The following is a 22,353-nucleotide window of genomic DNA, read 5'->3' on the forward strand; positions in this document are numbered from 1 at the left end:
ATTAAGAAGAAGTTGCCCAAAACAATGTTTATTTGGGTCCTTGTGACTTCAAGCCACTGATCTGAAAGAAAACAACTCAACATAATACATTGTTGTGTTGTTTTTTTAAATGGGAGTTTAAAGACTACAATGTTATAATCTCACCAATAATATCGAGGTTGTTAAACTGTAAATTTGCTGTGTTGAGAGGCCCTTCAATGTTAGTATTACTGGGAGAGTTAGCTGCAATCATATCAAACTCAACCACTATGAGGGCCTCACTGTCTGGTGTACAGGACGCCTCATGTCCAGCTGTACTCTCAGGCATTGACACCTTTGGTGTTTTATCCCCTGGAAAGTTCATAGAAAAGTTCATAAGTATCTGATAATTACTGGTAGTTCAGCATTTTTCTGTTAAACAACAGCACCATGATAGCCCTTTATCGTCCAACTTACGTTCACAGCTGGATTGAATAACTTTGGAACAAGAAACAATGCTGTCAAACTATTTTAAATTATTTTCAAAAAAGCTGCTAGAGAAAATTAACACAGACCCTGGCAGCCAAGTTTTTTTTTTTAACAAAACAGAATAATTGGTGTGAAATTATTTTCAAATCGAGCCAGCAGTTTCAGACAGGGTTTTTAATATAATCTGAAGAACTTGGTAGAGGGTGTCCTATGGACCATTTCTGGGAAATGATTTCAAAATCAGGCCTGTGCTTACTGAGAAGATTTTTAAAGTTTTTCTTTTTCCTTTTGCATGGATGACCAGTATTTGAATAAATCTGAAAGGAGACCAGCCAAGGAATATTCCTGTGAAGTTTACTGGAATTGGCATAGCGGGTTAAGAATTTTTTTTAAAGAAATTGTGGTTAACAGACAGACAATGGAAGGACGAACGACAGATAGACAGACAACGATTCTAAAAGCAATCATCTTTTTATTGGGAGTAGGACATTCATAGTCTTTATTATCAAGAAAGAAAGGAAAGAAAGAGGCTGTGAAGAAAACGACTGACTAAAAATACCTCTGTGAGAGAGAGCTTAAAATATGCTCAAAAACTATATATTATCAGTACTGATTTTAACATGTTCGTCTGTTTTAGTTGTTTCAGATAACTCACCTATGTTAATCAATGTCTGAAATGCCCTTGAGACAACATCTTGTAGTCCCCCACTTGTTGATACTGTTGGAGCATGCTCCATTGGTGATCCTGGAGGTGACTTTGGTGAAGTCATCATGGGAGATGTTGCTGCTGAATCACGAATACTCCCGCTGGCACTGTCCATTCTAGAAATAAGAAATTTTTGTTTTAAACTCGTATTACAATTTGCTACATTTTTAACATTAAAGATTTTAAGAATTACATCTGTACTGGAATGTTTTAGACTTTTCACATACAGTGAATCATTAGTATTCATGGGGGACAAGCCATGAAATTGATTCCAAATGAACAAGTAAAGTTCCCATTCATTTTATGTTCAGATACTACCCTATTCTCTAGGTGGCACCCAGTACAACAAATTTTTAGAAGTATAACCCTCCTATCAAGACAGCCTTCAAGCTAAGCATTACTGTTACCAGTATTTATAATACAGTCTGTCAAAAAAGGGCCCTTGTTCTGTAAATAAAGCATTTGTGTGCATCACTTTTCTTAAACATTCCACCAGAAAGATCAACAAAAATTTAACTTAGCCAATATTATAGTTCTTACGTTATATTCCTGTGGGATGCAACAAGCAGTTCAAAATCTCGTCCATAAGTCTGAAGAGCATCTACTACTAGCAGACTGTGTACCATCAGTTTAACACTGGTGTCGTATGGTCGCTTAGTTATGCTGGTCCTCACACCAGCTACCTGTAATTCTGCCACTGCTCGATCTATGAAACAAAATTTTTTTTGCTGAGTTACCAAGTAAAACCAACACATGTCCAAAATTACATGGCAATTTTTTAAAAAATAAATCTACTGCAGAATGTGGGAACATATAAAAAGTTAGCATCAGTGTGAATTTTCAAAACAACTGTTATGGTACCTATCTAGAAACAATGGAATGTAACACAAGTTACTTTCATACTATGTTACTGCACATCAGAATGAATGCATGCAATTCAATTCTTTGCAAAATCTCTTCAAGTCTAAAATAAAATTTCATACCACTTTTCCTTCTTGGGAGAGACAACAAATCCTTGTCTGTGATAAAGATTTCTTTAAAACATATATGCTAATCAATTATATTACTGTAATTCCCACGTGCTAAAGAATCTGTTTATTCACTTAAAAGAATTTATATGGTTTAACAAAGTACCTCGGCTGTGTATTTCTAGAGACATATGTTTGATAGTGAAGTTCATCAAGAACAGCTGTGACACTTCCAACAATTCTTTCAACTTCTTGTCTGCACTGTCATCTTTGTCTGTTCTTATAGATTCTTCTAGAGTAACCTCCCCTAGATCTCCAATATTCACACCACTAGAGGACTCTGTCAGAGACTGACTACTACCAGAAGATTTCACTGTTTGACTTAGGTTGGATGTTGAAGACAGTGACTTCAAACAGGCATTGATTATTTGAACCTGGAATATTTCACAGCATTTCTTTGCAAAATACCTTCTTAAGTTGGTAATACCATTTACAAGTTTTCTTTGTTTAAGGTTTAACAGTTTTTCAACAGTATTTCATTTACGCAACTGCAGTCACTTAATCTACCCAGTGTTCCTAGATTCTGTACCAGCTCTGACTTGTTTTCAACTTGTAACTTAAAACTTTCCCACATGAATCAGTGGTATTGACCGATGATTTCAGACACTCTGTTTTTTGTCATATTGTTATTGAGATTATTATACCATGCCAAACTATGCCAATTCACAGTCCAGTACCAAGCAGGCTTACACTTTCTCAGGTGTATTACAATAAAACATGTACCTTTTGTTCATTCACATGTACAGTAAGTGACGGCAGGTTTCCTGACACTATAACAGTGGGGTATTGTGGATCTGTGGTGTATATCAACCGTCTGAAAGTAACACCATAGTTTACATCAATTTAACTTCAAATAAAAGTCGTTTTGTTGGGTTTAACATCAAACCAACACGATTTAGGTAATATGGAAAATTTCCAGTTTTTCGTGACCCACTCCGCACATTATTACAGATGTAGGGCCGACATTGGATATAACCACCGACCTAATGCAAGCAAGCCAGGCCTTGACACTAACTTTTTTCTGTGGTGTCCCAGAGGGCCCCTACCTGTAGAATTTGGTGTCCCTCACCAAGACATGGGATCCCTCAAGTCTGAAAGGATGAAAATGTATGCTCGCAGTATGGGTTTTGGTGCACATTAGGTGTAAAGTAGTAAGATCGCTGTTTACTCAATCAAGATTTTGAAAAAAATTGTATCAGACAACTTACTGAGTCCTGTGCCTATGTTTCATGTAGAAAATGGGAAATTTACTGGTGTAAAATTAATGTATATCTCTGCTAAAAAAAAGGCTTGTTTCCAGGGTTTTTTTCCTTCGTAATAGGGGCCGTAAATAGGCCCCTTCCCCTCAAAAAATTTCTTTTAAATCATGCAGTTTTCTTTCCCTTACATCAGGTTTTTTATTCCCCTTTGCCCAAATACAGAGCTAGATTTTCCCCAAATCATAGGCGTGGTTCCCTTACCTTCTTGGTAAAAAATACCCCCGACTTCGTCAGGTTTTGAAAGTTTAACAAGAGGACCATGATGGTCCTGAATTGCCCACCTGCCCCCACATGAACTGAGTATGTCGTTTTTCCTATTATTTGACATAGTGACCTAGTTTTGGAGCTCATGTGACCTACTTCTGAACTTGACCTAGATATCATCAAGATAAAAATTCTGACCAATTTTCATGCAGATTCCATGAAAAATATGACCTCCAGAGAGGTCACAAGGATTTTCTATTATTTGACCTACTGACCTAGTTTTTGATGGCACGTGACCCAGTTTCGAACTTGACCTAGATAGCATCAAGGTGAACATTCAGACCAACTTTCATGAAGATCTTGTGAAAAATATGGCCTCTAGAGAGGTCACAAGGTTTTTCTATTTTTAGACCTACTGACCTAGTTTTTGATGACATGACCCATTTTCAAACTTGACCTAGATATCATCAAGGTGAACATTCTGACCAACTTTCATAAAGATCCCATTAAAAATGTGACCTCTAGAGTGGTCACAAGCAAAAGTTTACGGATGCACGGACGCACGACGGACGCAGCGCGATCACAAAAGCTCACCTTGTCACTTTGTGACACGTGAGCTAAAAATATAGGCATTCCGGCACCAAAAAGTATTTAGAAAAACACAAAATAAGGGTACCTATAAATGATAAAAATTGCAGGGCTGAATGTGGAGTAAATTTAATAGTGTTAGCAGTCATAAGTGGTATGTACGCCATAACATATTCTGATATATATATCTCCCGAACATCAACCGAAACTGCTACTTGCCAGCGACACCCCGAAAACGCTTTATTTTGTCGCTAGCTTTGATCAGTATATCTTAAATCATATTTAATTCCACTCTATTTTCAAATGAAGACAAATTTCAGATAATTTTTTTACAGGTTAAGTCATGCCCTCGATGAAATTCACATTTTTTACCCTATTATGAAAGTCGCGAAAACTGTTTTGTTACGGAATTAGGACTTTTAGATTGCCTTTATCAAAAATAGGTATCTTGGAGGAACACCAAGCTTTGAATAGTTGGTGTCCTTCGCCAGAATTTGGGGTCCTCTGGACACCGTTAGTGTCGAGGCCTGCAAGCTGGATGACTTCCTCACATGAAAGAATTCTACGACCAAAGCAAGGTTTCAAACCCTCAGCAGTACGAGGCAAGTGGTTAGAAGTCAGCAACTTTAACCATTCAGCTATGGAAGCCACTCTCAAACTAAACTGCATTGTTTTATTCAGATAATCCCTAAGAATAGCATACTGTATGGTCATTCTATATTATTTGGTTTCTTGCTCGAATAATTATACATTTTACAGACACTGCTATCCCATTTTTAATTATGGTAAAAAAATCAAAGTCTTTATTCAATTCTTAAACTGTCCGTGTGTTGATTAAAACAAGTATAATTTTACCTTTCTAACTGGAGAGTAATAGTGAATCTGTCTACGAGATGTAATGGTGTACTATTCCTGTGATGTATGTGTTTCCAGTTGTCCTTCATTTTGCCTGCCATGACCTGAAGGTCTGTCAGTTCCAGTGTATACCTAAGACAAATAATCAAGATACAGTTAAAACTCGATACCTCAAATTCATTCATCTGAAAATTACGGCTATCTCAAAACCATTTTGAAGGCCCGTCCCCAAAATACAAGCATAAAATGTCATTTTAAGTTCAATTTTGGTTATCCTGAAGTAAAACGCTCGACCCCTTGGAGTTCGAGATACCAAGTTTCAACAGTATTTAAAGCTTTATTAGGATAGTTAATATGTGTAATAATTATTCATGTTTATACAAAACTGCATAACAAACAAATCTCTTGATATTTGTGCTTTGTTTCTTATAGTATTGTTCATGATTCAGAAAAAATTATTTTAAAAATTTATGAAAACTACATAAATATTATTTGGCTATGGATAATAAACCTAATCCATAAAGTTCTGTAATGTTACTGTGCACCTCTGAAACATCTTGAATTTCTGCTTGCAGGCATAAACCTACCACAATTTTGTTTTAAACCAGAGTTTTAATTGCTGTAAAAAGGCTATTTAATGTCTAAACCACACAGTAATAGTCCCATGTTCAGAACTGTTTGTACCTGGTGATATTAAATTAGTAAGCTTGCAAGAAAAAAATCAGAAGGCTCATTGAAGCTAGCCATTCATTCACTTACATTACTTACCTATGCCAACATCATTCTCGCAAACCAGAGGTCTACCATGGTTCCCTGGTTGAGCCTTCTGCACATTTCGACCATATTTTTAGTTTGGTAACATCACAGGTAAAACGTTTCAGCCAATCAATGATGTTTCGCAACAAATCTTCGCGAATCAAAAAAATCGACCAGCGTTACGCGTCCTTTCTGATGCAATGTTCTCTTTATTCATTATTAGCAAGTACTTTGTTTAGATGTTGTTTGAAGTTTTAAATTTGGCATGCCAAAAAAAAAAAGACGAACACTGATTGGCTGAAACTAATCCCAGCAGCAATTACAAGTGCATATGCTCAGCAAATAAACGAAAGAAATATATCAGAGTTTCATTTTATGATTTTGACAAACCTCTGATGGATGAGAATGTGCCAGTATAGCAGGCTTCTGATCACAGACCTGTTTATGTATCATTACAAAACTTACTGGTCATATATCCTGCTGTACAGCTGTGATTCTGAAAGCTCCATCTGTGACAATTGTTCTATATCTAAACTTTTCTGTGGACCTTCCTCTGGTTCATTGGGTGGGGTCGACATTGGAGTCAGAAATTCATCTGAATAAGAAATAGACTTTATAATATGAATAGTGGAAAGGGAATCAATACTTAATAATAACATTCCTGTGTTAAATCTCCTTCTTTATCAAGCATCTGTATTAGAAATTATATTAGCTGTAATATGTGTATGGACAACTTTAATGAGTTAATTCAAGATCACATGAATTAAATAATTTCTTGGCTATCAAAATATTTTGGAATCTAGAAAGTTAAGTCAACTTCAACCGACTCACTTTCAATTATGCGCTGCATATTAAACCCAGTGTCTTTTACATACCCCTCTACACGCACCATCCGAGCAGTTTTTCCAGTGTGTATTATCAATGAATGATTGCACTTTGTTGTGTGTTTGGATGTCCATTTATTTAGGACATGAATAATTCAAATGAAAATTTTTTATAAACATCTATATCTATTTCAGTATTTCTACCTTCATTATTCTCCGGACTTTCCTTATTTGGTGTTTCACTAAGAGCATTTTCAAACTTGAGATGTCCCAGGTCTAACACCACCATACTCGTGTTCTCTGATACAAAATTCTCTGGAATAATGATTTGGGGAGCTGCAACATCCAGGTGTACCTCCCATCTCTTTATCTACAGTATATAAAAAGTCTCAACTGTTTCTCTTTCTTACCAATTTTTTCAAAACCAACTCAAAAAAACTTGACAAATAGCTTCAAACACAGCTTTGACATAGGAATGAAGACATTTTTAGGGTACTGCAGAATGTGTAACAAACTTCAGGGGTTTATGGATGCCCCTCCTCCACCTTTACCCACACCAGAAAATATTTGACCTGCTACTTTATGGGGAGCATGTTTAGGAAGTTTCAGAACAGGGGGATGGGGATGGAGGGGATGTGGACAAGCAACTCCAACACATATTTAAACTTCATAGTGATCACATGTATGAAGTTCAATTGGAATTTACTGATAATTTCATAAGTAGTGTAAGCCACAAACATGGGAGAGGAAGGAAGCCTCCTATGTCCACCACTGAAAAAAATATGTCACATTTACACTTCTTTTGACTGACTGACTGACTGCATAACCAAACCAACCAACAGCATGATGACTCCATAACTCCCCCGTCCCCAAAACTTCTTTTTGGGGCTATAAAAATATCAGCATACATCTCCTGGACCATTTGATACTATTACTAGTACCATCAACATCAAAACATTTTTTTCAGCCAACCCTTATTGTTTTCTAAAGTCTTGCAATTACATATTCTCTTATAACAAATAACTAAATATTTCTTCAGCTTTAACCTAAATATTCATACAGATATGAGGGAATTTTTTCAAGAACACTTCAAATTCATTCTCAAAATATACTACAACAATGGTCAAAAATTATCATCTAAACGAATCCTAGAAACCTTTGCCTTGAAAAAACAATAGGTATACTCACCTTTTCTGATCCTTCTAAAATTTGTATCAAAGAATGTTTTAACTCTGACTGAGTCTGACGTTTCAGTGTTTCATACTGTCTCCGAGCAGCAGCTGTAAATATATATGTAATAATCAATAAATGTTTTATTTTCTACCAGAAATCTTTGTCATCTTTAGACACTTGTACCAGCTTTGATGACAGTCCAAGACCTAAGCTACCTTTCATTTCAGGCATGTGTGGGTACCTGAGTAGAGCAATCAACATTCTGTGAGCCAACTGGATGATTACCTCACACGAAAGAAATCAACAACCTAAATGAGGTTTCAAACTCACATCAGTGAGGGACAAAAGAAATCAGTGACTTAAACCAGTCTGTCACACAGGTCCCTCTGTCTGGTTTTAAGTTACATAACACAGTTATTGGTAAATGGGAACTTTTCAGCTTAAATGCTGAAAGAAGACCAAAGGTACCTTCCTAGGCATTAGATGATTCAAACTCAGTGAAGTTAACTATGCAGCCCATGGAAACTCCAAACTGAGAAAGGGATCAAGAAGTCTATTTAATTTTAATACTGTTTGAAAGTCAATGTACATGGAAAAGTTACAGAAAAGCCCTTTTCAAATTTAAAAATACAAAACTTCAACATTTCAGCAGATAGGCAATACAGTGAACTATAACAAAAAGTATTAAGTATTGTTCATTTAACATATAGTCAAACTTCAACAAGCAGAAAATAATATGAACTCCCATACCTGACAGAGAAGTTTCAGATTTCTTAGCAATGTATGTATGCTTGGATGAGAACACTTCTTTCACCCTGTTGAAAGCTGCAGTATTGTACACAATGTCTAGTGGCTGAGTCAATATATTAAACCTGTACACAATTGACAGAAAAAAGAAGTATAATTGTCAAATTTAAACATATCTCAAGTACATGTGATTTCATAGTTGTTTTCATTTAAATAACACATTTTTTCTCAATAATGAATTTGGTCTCATTTTTATGATCTTGGTCTCATTTTTCCATCACCTTAAACGATGGAGGAATTTGTTTTCACAAGTGTCTGTGTTTGGATTTTTTTCCAAAAGTTTTCAATCATATAAACAATGGCGTCCAACTTAATAGTGCTGCATCACTGGAATATCAAGGCCTAGACACAGGACATGATACCCCATCCAGTCCATTCATATCATACTGACACATATCACTGAAGATGATGATGAAGGCCGACTAGTCCTAGAAGGAAGTTACTAGTACCATTTTTATGTTTCTGGTATGACATTGTCAGGGAACAAACCAAAGACTTCCTGGTGCTGGTCCTCAACCATTAGGCTACCAAGTGGTTTATTTAAATAGGGTTCATCTACTTCAAAACAAGATATCACAAACTTTTAAGCTGAAGGTTATGGGTTTGAATCCATGTTACTTTTAGAAAATGAAGAATATACAACTGTTCACTTCACTCCATTACTGGGGTGTGGGTTCTTGTCACCACAAAATAATGTTTATCTGAAAGCATCAATGAAGAGATAATATTCACCTGTAATTAGCAGCTGTTTGAAATGGATTTTTCTCAAACTTTAATTCAAACAGTTTGGTGTCTGTTTCCTCCTGTACTGGGGTTATCTTGGAAGTTTTCTGAAACCCTGGTGGTCCCATCTGCTTCTTTGGTCCAAATCTCTCCTATAACACATTACACATCAAGTATACATCTAACAGAATATAAGTCATGTAATACAGGGTTAAAATTCTGCTTACATCCAGCGAAAAATGCAGATTTTAAATATATAACGGAAAGGTTTTTGTTGTAATTTGTTGTTTTCACTTAAATTGTTGTTCACTTTTGCAAGGTAATTTGAATGCTCAAGCTGGGTTGTAGCTTTGACTTAATTAACTGTATGAAAATGTATGCACTGATCTTAGCAAGTATTTTAACTGGTAGTTCATGAACATTCATTTACATGCAATAAAACAAAGGCTTTTCATAGTTTCAAAAGTCATAAAAAAACTGCAGTTACAAATGAGAAGGATTAAATTCATGGAGTTTCTAAAATTCATGTAGTCTGGTTAGCAAGAAGCAGTTTTACAAACAATTAACATAATTCCATGACATAATACATCCAATGATCACAACTTGCAAAGTTGATTATACAATTCTGTATGCATTACTTATTACATGTAGAAGCATACCTTATTCTGTGACCCTATAAGACATGGGAACTGTGAATTTTCTGTCATTTTGTCTAGCAGTCTAAGACCACCAACATTGAGGCCGAATGTGAAGCCACCGGTTCTAGGTCGGGATTCAAACATCATCTCTATAGCAGAACACTCTAACTCCAGGATACTGTAGGTCAGTACATCACCTATAATAGGAAATAGATATACCACTGGAGCATAAACTGGAAGCCAGTACATTTGCAAGAGTTGTAGCTTCTTTGCAAAACAATAATTCGTCCTCAAAATAGGCATTTTCAGTCTTTCCTAACTGGCTGATATCTTTTCAGAGCAGATGACTGAGAAATAGAACACATTAATTTCATAGATAAAACCCAGAATTACAATAGTACAAGGTCCATATTTCGTCAATGTTTTCAGTCTGAAAATTAGCCATTGAAATGAATAAATTTCATTTTTTCCAATATATGTTCATCATGTATGGATTTTCAATGAAACTTGGCATAAAACAAAGAAACAGATAAGCTTCTGAAATTGAAGCATCTTTTGTATCGTTAAGCTTAAATACCACAAATATAAACACCTTTCATCATTATATGAAACAGGATCATTATACGTGCAGCATGCTGCCTTTTGTGATTTTAACAATTACTGAAATTTCAGGTTATCTTACCAGTTTCCTGTAGGGTTTTATTTCCTAGCACTTTGAAAGAGCCACTACTCAAGCAGAAATTGAGTTTAGCAAACACAGCATCTCTCTTCAAGACAGATTTATCATCTTCCCCATCTCCGAGAACAAACTCTACCTCGTCCCGCAGTTCTTGCTCTGTAATAACGGTATATATTGTTTGTAACTGTAAGTATATGTTTGTCAAAAAATTACTCAATGCTGCAACTGAAACGTCAAATGTTTACTACTAAAACTGCAAATGAAAAATGTTCAAAGAATCAACAGCTGTGTTTAGTAAAATAGTAAAATATTTACATATATGTTTAAATAAACTTATCACAATCAATTTAATTAAAATGTCAAACAAAGCCATATATATATCTGAAAAGAAAAGCATGTACTCTCATAACATAAACATTCTTCTTAAAATGAATCAGCCAGTCTTGGAATAATAAGATATACATATACTTTCAACTGAATAAAATGACAGGATAGGTAATCAGTCTGGAAAGTAATAAATCTTATTTGTTACCTCACATCTACATAATTTATCACGAACGCCATCCGTGACCGTTTAAACTAATTCCTCAACCAAATCAAGATTTTCAAACAGCCAGTCAAATCTATCCTAGTTTCAAACAAAGACCAATCAAATCAATCCAGTAACAGTTTAAACTAATTTCCCAATGAAATCAAGCAACCAATCAAAACTACCCTAGTATCAAGCAGGAACCAATGAAATCAGCCCAGTTTTTTTCAAGCAGGGTCAAATATGGAATAATTGGCACTATCCAGCATTAATGATAGCCAGTATGATATTACAGATTCATCGCATAACTGCAAACAAAAGCTAACTGTCACACGTAATGAAGAATTTACCTTCAGCAGTTGTTTTAATCCGTGATAAACATGCAAAGATGCATGCATAGAAAGAAACAGTCCTCTATTTAGTTATTTAGTAGTGTAATTCTGTTTCTTCATGATTTAAGAGCATTTTTTTAATTAAAACTGAATTTGAAGTACTTATTCAATTCCTTACATTAAAGAAGCTTATGTTTGTTGAAGCTTTAATAGCCTTGGTGACATTTAGCCAAAAAGAAAACTTCAAAAAGTAAAGACAGTATGTTTGCAAAAAGAAAGCAGGGTGTGCATTTATTTGTGAAATTCAGTTTCTTACCTGGTACGATGCCTGAACCATCAATATCTGGTTCAAGTAAACCTGATTGGTTTAAACAATACGAGTTAATTCATTTACAGCATAAACTGAGAACTTTTTACAGACACATTATGTTCATATTTCATTATTATACCATTAGATATTATTGATTTAAATCTTGAAAATCATCAAAACTTATATTCATTTGGCTGAATACATAAACTAACAGTATGTAAAGAGCTTCAGTTAATTCAATGTTATATTTAGGAACAGCCATTTGTTAAAAAACTTCCTTTCTACTGGCTTTATATATTCATACTGTTTTCTTATACATTGATTAGTGTGTAGTATTTTAAACCTAGTACATGGTATTGTTTTTCACACAAACATGCTTACTTTATGTTTACATGGATAACTGTGCATTACATGTTCATATTTTCAAATATTTGGACAAAATTTATTTTAAGAATATTACATAACAAAACTTAAATGGATAGATAATGAAATTCCTCTGAAATTTTGCATCCCTGCCTTTTTAATAAATTCTTTCAAAAAAGGGCCCAACGGTCCTGCTCTTTGTGCACATCTTTTAGGCCTATTATCAACAAGAACAATCTGTGAGCTGATAATTTCGGTATCCTGTAAAAAGAATTTTGTTGTTCCTTAACTTAAAGTTGATACACTTATTTTTGTTTAAATTAACTAGTAAAACAATAGAAATATTTTGCAAACACACCCAATTCAGACTTAGATATTTTTGGAGGAGGCTCTCCAGTATCATCAACATCTTCATCTGGCTCCAGGCTTGTACCCACTGCCGAGTCTGGCTTTTCTGACTGGGAACCATACCATCCTCCCCAACCTGGGAACCAGCGTTGAAGTAATGACTTATCTTCAGGAGGGGAATCAGCTGATTTTCTGGTACTTGGCTCAGGCTCAGGTGAAGGGGCCTTTCAAAAAAAGAAATATTCAACTTATTAAACTAAATTATATACTATATTTCTTGCAGTTTCAGTCAAACATACAGTAAGCCAGATGAGTATCTTCAGCCACAAAAAATTAAAATTTCAGCTCAAAACAGCAGCATCTACATGTGATTCAACAGAATCAGGTAACTAGTACTTTAAAATGTTTTTTTTTTCATACTTTAAAGACATAACAATAGTTAAGATTCAAGATTCAAGATTCTTTATTAAGTAACGTAAACATATAAACGTTAAGAATATATCATCCAAGCTTTGATGATTGATTTATCAAGGAAAGGCTAAAGCTGCCCTTTTATGCCAGACTGGAATTAGGAAGAAGGCAGACTGGAACCAGTCCCTTCTAAGCCAGACTGGAACCAGGAAAGAAGTCAGACTGGAACCTGGCCCATCTAGGCCAGATTGGAACCAAGGATGAACCACTGACCATCCACAAGCCAGCAGGATAGTTCCTAATCTGACGTCAAACCTACAGAGTTCAAGAAGAAATGATTCTACTTTAGGCCAGTAATGTTTCAAAACAGTTAAAAAGACCTTTTTTAGACACAGTTAATACACCATTTAAAAGAACCATGAACTACTACAAGCATAACAGTGACGTGTCCCTCCTACTATTTTAATTCATATAATTAAACAGGTGGTGCAAAAATTCTCACAGCGAAAACATCTGGTACCCATTTCACAATAAACATTTTTGTTGATAATTGACAGAAGTCATTCTCTCTTTTCAAGTTATAAAAATATGATAAGAAAATGCACTGAGATATGAACACCATTCCAGCAAAACATTACCTTTGACAAGACTCCCTGTCTGATCAGCTTTCTGAACACGTGCTCTCTGATTATCTTTATTTCATCAAATGTCCATTCCTCTTCTATTCTAGCTTGACTAGTCTGAAAATATTGGCAATTAAAACCATATTTTATTTAACAAACAATCAAGGCCTTTGAGTGGTTTGTCATCTAATATACCATGGTTCAGAGTTCAGAGTTCAGATGGGTAGGAACTGATCCACGAGGGCATTAGGCGATAAATCACAAAAAGGCCTTGATTGTTTTCACTCTGACATGCTGACTGACATATTTTAATAAATATTATGCTGGACTTCATTTTCCCGAGGAGTAATGTATCGGAAGTCATGCGGCAATTTGATGTCATAATTGACGTCATAATGTTCTCTTACCGGTCCGCGCGGCAACCATTGTTTATCGCAGAATATACAAAGCTTGATTTCCTTCTTTGTTTAACTGGAAATCAATTCGAGCCATGTTAGAATACATACTACTGAACACTTTTGAAGACTTAACTTCCAACAATCATGTTTTGAATTTATCAACTCTTGCTTATAATAATCCAAGATAATCATACCTAGATAAACAGATTATAGAGAAAGTCTACAAGAAAATAAACTGTATATTTTATCTTGATGTCAGATTTTTACTTTGATACCTGTATGTCCAGTTAACTTGGTAGATGGAGCATAAGACAATCAAACTTGTAAGTGTGACACGAAGGCAAGACAAACTTTCTTTTCGATAATTTGACAGAAGAAAATAACTTGGAAATAACTCAGGCTCTACTTCAGATTCATGTGCAAAATTTGTTTCTTTCTTGTTGAGACAATGATGTGATGTGTAAAGGGTGAGTTATAAATACAAATATCAAAAAGAAATTCTGTGTAAGCTTAATATTGTTGCAGGGAATCATTCATCATGAAAGACTGACGAGCACTGGTTCTTTCACACTCGGCAAAATCACCTACCAAGAAATACAGAGCAAACTTAATTTAGTGACTACCAACTTGAAGCTAAATGTATTTAGAAGAAAAATGAGTTTTAATAACCTTTAATGTGGCATCAATATATTCTTTCTTCAGTTGAGCTGTGTAAATGTTTGTATAAAGAACAATATCTTTAACCCGGTTTGTTAAGAAATCTTTAGTAAGTCGCCTCTTTTTGTCCTGTATAATGGATAATCTGGCTTCAATAGCAAACTGCCACCACCTCCTTGCACTGAAACACAGCAATAAACAAACATTTAGAAGTGCCTTCTGACACCAGTTCTCAATATAGCCTTACTGCTGATCACAATTATAAATTTACTAGTACCTGAGGGGACTATCAAAGTTTCTGACTACTATACTATCTATGCAATAAAAATGTATTTCATATTTATCATTCTATTGTGTAAAATTCAGTATTTACATCTTAGCCAGGGCTTTCCAAGGCGTAACAAAAAACAGGTGTTTCTGGTGTCCCAACCAAACATATATTTTGACTGCAAACTCTATTTTTTGACTATTCATAGAATACATTTGTTAAAACTTTTGACATATTTGTGGTTGTGCGCATATAATTTTGTTCCACTGTGGCAGCACAAAATCTAACCAAGGTACATGATTTCCTCTACTGGCAATATCTAAACATTTATTTTAATAAAAGTATTTCTGTTACTTACTTGTTAATCACAGCGCAGTCTGGTCTCCATTTCCTGTATGGTTTACTTTTCTCATACTTCTCAAACTCTCGGAGTAACATAACTATATTTCTGTACTGATTTTCACTAAGGGCAAATGCCATGTTCTCAAGGTTCAAGTCTATATTGTTACGAGGGATATTTTTGTCCCGTAGTGGGAGCGGTGTGGTGTAACGCTTCATCTTTGCTTTAGCTGACACTGGCGATAATATATACTCATGGTCCTGTTTAAATAAAACACAAAATATCAAACCTCAATACGAGAGTGCTCTTACAATAGTGCTTGCGTATGAAAAGGAGTGCTCAATTCCAATCTTCATATGCAAAAAATAACATGATTTATATGGCTCGGCCTGTTATATTTGAAATCACACATACACAACTTAGGTCAAATGGAGAGATCCATGCTGCAATTAGGCACTGGTGTTGGGAGACTACAATCTACTAAAGCCAGCTATATAGCTTCACAACATGAAATATTTCTACATCAAAAGCAGAATTCCAACTCACAGAGGTAACTCGCAAGAGTTTCAAAGTCTGCAACCTTTACCACTGGAACCAGACACCCATGTATTTAAACATTCAATAATTTGGATTTTCTATAAGCAGCTGCTTTTACTTTCCGTGTAAAACATTTTTATAAATGTGTGCATGTTTTGTGCATTCGTGCATGTACATTACAGAACTACTAACTAAATATCATAGAAGTCAAAAATATATTTCCAGCTAGTTCAGTTTTCAATTTAACTGATGGTATTAACCACTTTAGAATGTACAAACATACCTTAAACTGGTTAGTTATACTTGACACATACATCTCTCTTTGTAAATTGTTCTGAAATAAACATACACACTGAGACTAATCTTAAGTCTTACTCTTTTACTATCAATGTCAAACATGTGAACCATGCAAGAACGTAAACACCATTTTCCAACAGTACTGCAAATAACTTCTTACGCAATGTTGTCAAATTGTCCAAAGAACATTTTGCCTTGCCTAGGTATTATACTCACAACATCTGGATCTATAGCCATGTGCTCTCTCATTTTAATGTAAATGAAATAACTGCATGTCAATACATATTTCACTCTATTTAAAAACCTTACTGAAAACATGTACGAAAAGGCTTTGTTTTGTTTTTGTTTGGTTACGTCTTGTATCGACATAATTACAGGTTATATGGCAACTTTCCAGCTTTGATGGTGGAGGAAGACCCTAGGTGCCCCTACATGCATTATTTCATCACGAGCACCTGGGTAGAACCACCAACCTTTCCTAAGCCAGCTGGATGGCTTCCTCATATGAGGAATTCAATGCACCGAGTGACGCTCAAACCAACATTTGTGAGGGGCAAGTGATTCTAAGCCTGTGACTTTAACCACTTGGTCATGGAGGCCCCTTGTATGAAAAGCTAGTAATCCACTACATTTACACTAATATGGTAATTAGTACTAAAGTTCAAATCTGCCATCATTAAAAGATTTCATTCTCCACTCAATCAGTGTCTAAATTATCAAGCAGCTGTAATAAATTATTATGATATACTTACTGTCATGTCATTTTTAGGTAGGTCACCCACCAATGTTGTGTTTGTATCAAAATACAGAGAGAAATTTTGAAGATCAACCAACTTGTGCATCATCTCTACATTGTCTCGACTAACAAACTTTGGTATCTGTGAGAACACATATAAAAATATACTACCAAACAAAAGAACAAGTATTCACAATATATCAGGCATTTTTCTTGTCTGTTTATTGTCTGCTTGATTTTAATGTCATTTTCAACAGAATGGCTGCCAGTTAAATTTGTCAGTGTTTGTGTATACTGTACAAGTAATAGGAATGGTTCTCCACAATTACACTGCAACTTCCTTCTGTGAATCAGAGGTGCAGAATGCAAAATGAATGACATAAGACACACCAACGTTTCTTCAAATCAAACAACATAATTATGTCACATCCAGGAACCAAACTCATGACCTCTTGATTCATAGTCATTTGAAGTAACTGGGCAGGCATATTATTCTTGATTTTAATTTCAATCTGAGATCATATTTAGTAAAGTTATGAACTGCACTTAAAAAAGTGATAAACAATCTACTCTTTAACTGGCTTATAAACACAGGTATCCAACTGATATTATCTAGGTAGATTTTGATCTTTTTCCTTATTTGTATAAAGAAATGCTAAATTCCTCCTATTTTACAACTTACACAATAGACAGACTCTCTTCATATTTAACAGACTTCATAAACATATTAATGATTAAATACACCTTATAAACTTAACTACTAGTAAATGAAAGTACTGATACAAAGGCATGCCATGTATGCGGCTTTTCATTCTCTGGCATTAAATATAAGTCTTACCCACGATCCATCTGTACTTTGCGCACTTAGGTTCTTGATGACCACACCAAATGAAAATGGACACCCTGGGTTTGTAACATCATCTTCATATCTGATGTGAACATCCTTGATATTCAACTATGTGAAGAAATAAAGATCAGGTAAAGTTTGTTTTGTTGAGTTTTAAGTCATACCAACACAGTTCATGACATAACAGAATTTTAAAGCTTTATCAGTGGATGCAGATGACACATGCCTTTCCTAGTCTTATTTCAGGCACCAGCAGGAGCCTGGGTAGAACCAATTACATTTAAATAGCTAACAGGATAGCTTCCTCATCTGACTATCTGAGCAGAGTTTGAACCTACTGATGTGAGAAACAAGTAATTTTACAGGTATTCCTTAGTAAACAACAAAATCATTTAAGTTTATCGGTCATAAAGTTCATTTCTTTTCTTCCAATGAGCTCTTAAAACTGACATATGGAAGAAACAACACAGGCAAACAAACATAAGCAATCAATCCTGTATCACCTGAATATGATGTAGCAACTTAAAACCTTCTGGGTATTATTTGCAAGGGATTTTTTATGCAAGTATTAATTTCTATGTGATTTCCACTTTTATACGAACCATTAAGATCCAAACTTACCTGTAGGTTTTCTAGGATGTTTGCCACCACAGATGTACCATATGAGAACCACGAGGATTCATTCTTCACAACTTTCTCAACCTAGAAGAAATATTACATGAGAGGAATTTGTCAATTTTCAAGAAAAACAACATTTGAAGCAAAAGGAAACAACATAACAAAACAATTCTGTGTGGGATAAAATGACATACATTTCATGGCGACTTCAGTTTTTAACTCTGGAAATCCACAAATTTATGCCACCTCGAAACAGCCATTTTATTTAAAAGCAAGAACTTGTATGCCAGCAATATCAAATGATTTTACAGTTTTTTATTTGGCATACAAGCTAAATTCTTATAAACACAGTGATTTTAGAGATCAGTATTACATGTGTACTATGTCGTATAAACAATTAGCAAACCTGTAGTTTTGACTCAAGAGCTTCCAACATTTTTGTTTTCCTGGCTGCATCAGCTTGTTTTTCTTTTTCTTCATCATACTAGGTAAACAGAAAAAGAAAACTTAATATACATATAAGAAGATGTAGATGCTTGTAGCTGAAAATACTTAAACAGAAGCATTAAAGAACATGGTAAAACTTCAAGAATTTACTTCAAGAATGAAATTTTTTGGAGTTCATGCAAAATGAACAACTGAATATGATCTGAAAATTTATGAACTGAGCTAGCAATTCCTGGTTAATTTGCCAATCAAATTCTGTCATTCAATACACCAGACAGAACAACTTCAACATCATGTATGGAATGTTCTCCCTGACTAAATGCAAGCATTGTCAAAACAGCATCAAATTATCCTTAAGCTGTAATATCATAACTTTGGCACTCTACCTTTTGCAGTTCAAGCAAAATGAACATAATAATTTTCAATGGAACCAACAGAAAGATGTTAATATTACTTCTTGTTTTGATAAATATAAGGAATATACATATATCAAACTTACAAAGTCATTAATCAAAGGTGTCATATGGAAAGCATAACTTAATATTTGGGATTTAAAGGGAAACATTTTGTTTTTGTTTTGGGTTTAACGCCGTTTTTCAACAGTATTTCAGTCATGTAACGGCGGGCATTAACCTAACCAGTGTTCTTGGATTCTGTACCAGTACAAACCTGTTCTCAGCAAGTAACTGCCAACTTCCCTACATGAATCAGAGGTGGAGGACAAATGATTTCAGACACAATGTCGTTTATCAAATAGTCACGGAGAACATACGCCCCGCCCGAGGATCGAACTCACGACCCCGAGATCCGTAGACCTACACTCTACCTACTGAGCTAACCGGGCAGGCTTAAAGGGAAACATGCAATCTCGGCCTAAAACTTATCTTAAAGACTTAATAATTATAAGTTGGAGCACTGAGGACACATACAACCACAGGCTTCACTGCCCGCAATCTTTCCTCTGAAACAAAAATCTTTACTCAACTACAAGCAATTAACCAAGTGTTGTCTGCATAAAAGACATCCTTGTTCAACCATGTCTGGTTAACTCCTACACTATCACCCAACCTTTGAATTTCACAGTAAGCATATATATATATATATATAAGCCTAATTTAAATACATGCAAATCTGAAAATCTCTATAAACACATCTCTATAAACATATACCTCTCTAAACATTTTACCTCAGCATTTTTCAATGGTCCAGCTACCAGATATAACCTCTCTATAGAAATCACCCAGGGTTCGCTGTGGAGTCTTCGTAGAGGAATATGTAGGGTTATCTTTCCAATAAAACCTGCATCAAAAATATGATAAACAAAGTCTGAGTTTTAATTCTAACTAAACAAAGTTCAGTTCAACCATGTCCTAGTTATGTGTTGATACTGTATTTACTTAACCCTTATCATGCTGGACACAACTGATTCTGCCTTTGCGACCTGTGCAGATCATGACCATCCTTCACATCTGTGCAGTCTGATCAAGACCTGCACTGTTCGCCATTCAGTTATTATTTTTTCGGTAAGCACCCCTTTTAACAGTTAATAGTACTTTCCAAATTGGAAGATTGACAAACTCATTATAGAAAAATATGCATACATAATAAACATACTTTTATTTACACACATACTCTAAGCTTTAGGCTCATCTTTTTTCATTCAAGATTTTTCCCCCCAAAAATTCATTTCCTTCCAGAACATACTTGTTGTATCAAAATAATAAAGAGAATTCACTAAGAACCATTATAAATTAAGTTTTACCTGATTTAACCTGTAAAGGCAAACCAAGACTTTTGAGGGCATCTTTCTTTAGTGGCAAATTTTCCAGCTCCACTGCACCTATTAATAAACAAGAGGGTCATGATGACCCTGGATTGCTCACCTGAGTAATATGAGCTACATGTTTCAAATGTCAAACTGATGATTTTTAGAATTTTTTTGGAAGATTTTCAGATGTACAATCAAGTAACCCCTGGGGCGGGGCCAATTTTAACCCGGGGGTCATGATTTGAACAATGTTTGTAGAAGTCTACTAGGCAATGTTACATATCAAATATCTAACATCTAGGCCTTATGGTTTATTTTTAGCAAATTTATGAAGATTTCTCTATGTACAATCAAGTAACCCCTTGAGCTGGGTCAAATTGACCTAGGAGCGGGGAGGGGGTCAAGATTTGAACAAATTTTGTAGATGTCAACTAAGCAATGCTACATGTCAAAATATCTAAGCTCTAGGCCTTCTGATTTATCTTTAGAAAATTTTGAAATTATGGGGTGGGGTCAATTTGACCCCGGGGGTCATGATTTGAATAAATTTTGTAGAAGTCTACTAGGCAATGCTACATGTCAAATATCTAAGATCTAGGCCTTCTGGTTTATTTTTAGAAAATAATTTAAGATTTTTCTATGTAAAATCAAGTGACCCCTGGGGCAGGGTCAATTTTGACCCCGGGGTCATGATTTGAACAATGTTGTAGAGGTCCACTAGGCAATGCTACATGTGAAATATCTGGGCTCTAGGCCTTCTGGTTTATTTTTAGAAAATTTTTGAAGATTTTCATATGTAAAATCAAGTGACCTCTAGGGCGGGGTCAATTTTCATCCCGGGGTCATGATTTGAACAACTTTAGTAGAGGTCCACTAGGCAATGCTACATGTCAAATATCTAAGCTCTAGGGCTTCTGGTTTTTGAGAAGAAGATTTCTTAAGATTTTCCTATGTAAAATCAAGTGACCCCTGGGGCGTGGTCAATTTTGACCCCGGGGGTCATGATTTGAAAAAATTTTGTAGAGGTCCACTAGGCCATGCTACATGTGAAATATCTAAGCTCTAGGCCTTCTGGTTTATTTTTAGAAAAATTTTTAAGATTTTCCTATGTAAAATCAAGTGACCCCTGGGGCGGAGTCAATTTTGACCCCGGGGGTCATGATTTGAACAAATTTTGTAGAGGTCAGACCGTCCACTAGGCCATGCTACATGTGAAATATCTAAGCTCTAGGCCTTCTGGTTTAGTTTTAGAAAATTTTTGAAGACTTTTCTATGTAAAATCAAGTGACCCCTGGGGCGGGGTCACGATTTGAACAATTTTAGTAGAGGTCCACTAGGCAATGCTACATGTCAAATATCTAAGCTCTAGAAGATTTTTTAAGATTTTCCTATGTAAAATCAAGTGACCCCTGGGGCGGGGTCAATTTTGACCCCGGGGTCATGATTTGAACAAACTTGGTAGAGGTCCACTAGGCAATGCTTCACATCAAATATCTAAGCTCTAGGTCTTCTGGTTTTTGAGAAGAAGATTTTTAAAGTTTTTCCTTTCGGTTGCCATGGCAACCAGAGTTTTGCATGGAATTCAATTCTTTGAACAATTTTGAAAGGGGGCCACCCAAGGATCATTTCTGTGAAGTTTGGTGTAATTCTGCCCAGTGGTTTTCAAGAAGATTTTTTTAGGAAATGTTGACGGACGGACGACGCACGACGCACGCCGGACATTGAGCGGTCACAATAGCTCACCATGAGCCTTTGGCTCAGGTGAGCTAAAAACATCACATTTACTAAAGAAAAATGAACATTTCAAGAAGCAGATAAGGAATTATTTTCTGTCTGA

General features: G+C 35.3%; 1 protein-coding gene and 1 long non-coding RNA gene across 3 annotated transcripts in view; one reads left to right on the forward strand and one right to left on the reverse strand.

Moving 5' to 3' along the window:
* LOC128556526 (uncharacterized) overlaps positions 1-8,603 on the forward strand; it is a 218,055-nt gene extending 209,452 nt beyond the window's left edge. The window contains exon 4 of the long non-coding RNA XR_008370743.1: positions 8,068-8,603. This is a non-coding gene — a long non-coding RNA (uncharacterized LOC128556526). The remainder of the gene's footprint in view (positions 1-8,067) is intronic.
* Positions 1-22,353, reverse strand: part of LOC123553082 (intermembrane lipid transfer protein VPS13D-like) — a 240,767-nt gene that overhangs the window by 218,029 nt on the left and 385 nt on the right. The window contains exons 2-26 of one of the 2 annotated variants that reach the window (XM_053541957.1): positions 20,511-20,588; positions 19,935-20,047; positions 18,708-18,785; positions 18,305-18,385; positions 17,675-17,791; positions 16,853-16,978; positions 16,087-16,137; positions 15,285-15,526; positions 14,671-14,839; positions 13,619-13,720; positions 12,580-12,793; positions 11,865-11,906; positions 10,691-10,843; positions 10,030-10,205; positions 9,380-9,522; positions 8,591-8,712; positions 7,856-7,947; positions 6,872-7,037; positions 6,309-6,438; positions 5,088-5,219; positions 2,905-2,995; positions 2,288-2,555; positions 1,694-1,859; positions 1,103-1,269; positions 145-330 (exon numbers count right to left, since the gene is read on the reverse strand). In XM_053541957.1, the coding sequence (XP_053397932.1) occupies positions 145-330; positions 1,103-1,269; positions 1,694-1,859; positions 2,288-2,555; positions 2,905-2,995; positions 5,088-5,219; positions 6,309-6,438; positions 6,872-7,037; positions 7,856-7,947; positions 8,591-8,712; positions 9,380-9,522; positions 10,030-10,205; positions 10,691-10,843; positions 11,865-11,906; positions 12,580-12,793; positions 13,619-13,720; positions 14,671-14,839; positions 15,285-15,526; positions 16,087-16,137; positions 16,853-16,978; positions 17,675-17,791; positions 18,305-18,385; positions 18,708-18,785; positions 19,935-20,047; positions 20,511-20,588 (3,405 nt within the window). The remainder of the gene's footprint in view (positions 1-144; positions 331-1,102; positions 1,270-1,693; positions 1,860-2,287; positions 2,556-2,904; positions 2,996-5,087; positions 5,220-6,308; positions 6,439-6,871; positions 7,038-7,855; positions 7,948-8,590; positions 8,713-9,379; positions 9,523-10,029; positions 10,206-10,690; positions 10,844-11,864; positions 11,907-12,579; positions 12,794-13,618; positions 13,721-14,670; positions 14,840-15,284; positions 15,527-16,086; positions 16,138-16,852; positions 16,979-17,674; positions 17,792-18,304; positions 18,386-18,707; positions 18,786-19,934; positions 20,048-20,510; positions 20,589-22,353) is intronic. The other variant, XM_053541958.1, reaches the window with a different exon arrangement.

The sequence above is a fragment of the Mercenaria mercenaria genome, chromosome 4 (genome assembly GCF_021730395.1).
Source record: "Mercenaria mercenaria strain notata chromosome 4, MADL_Memer_1, whole genome shotgun sequence".
NCBI classification, from domain to species: domain Eukaryota; kingdom Metazoa; phylum Mollusca; class Bivalvia; order Venerida; family Veneridae; genus Mercenaria; species Mercenaria mercenaria.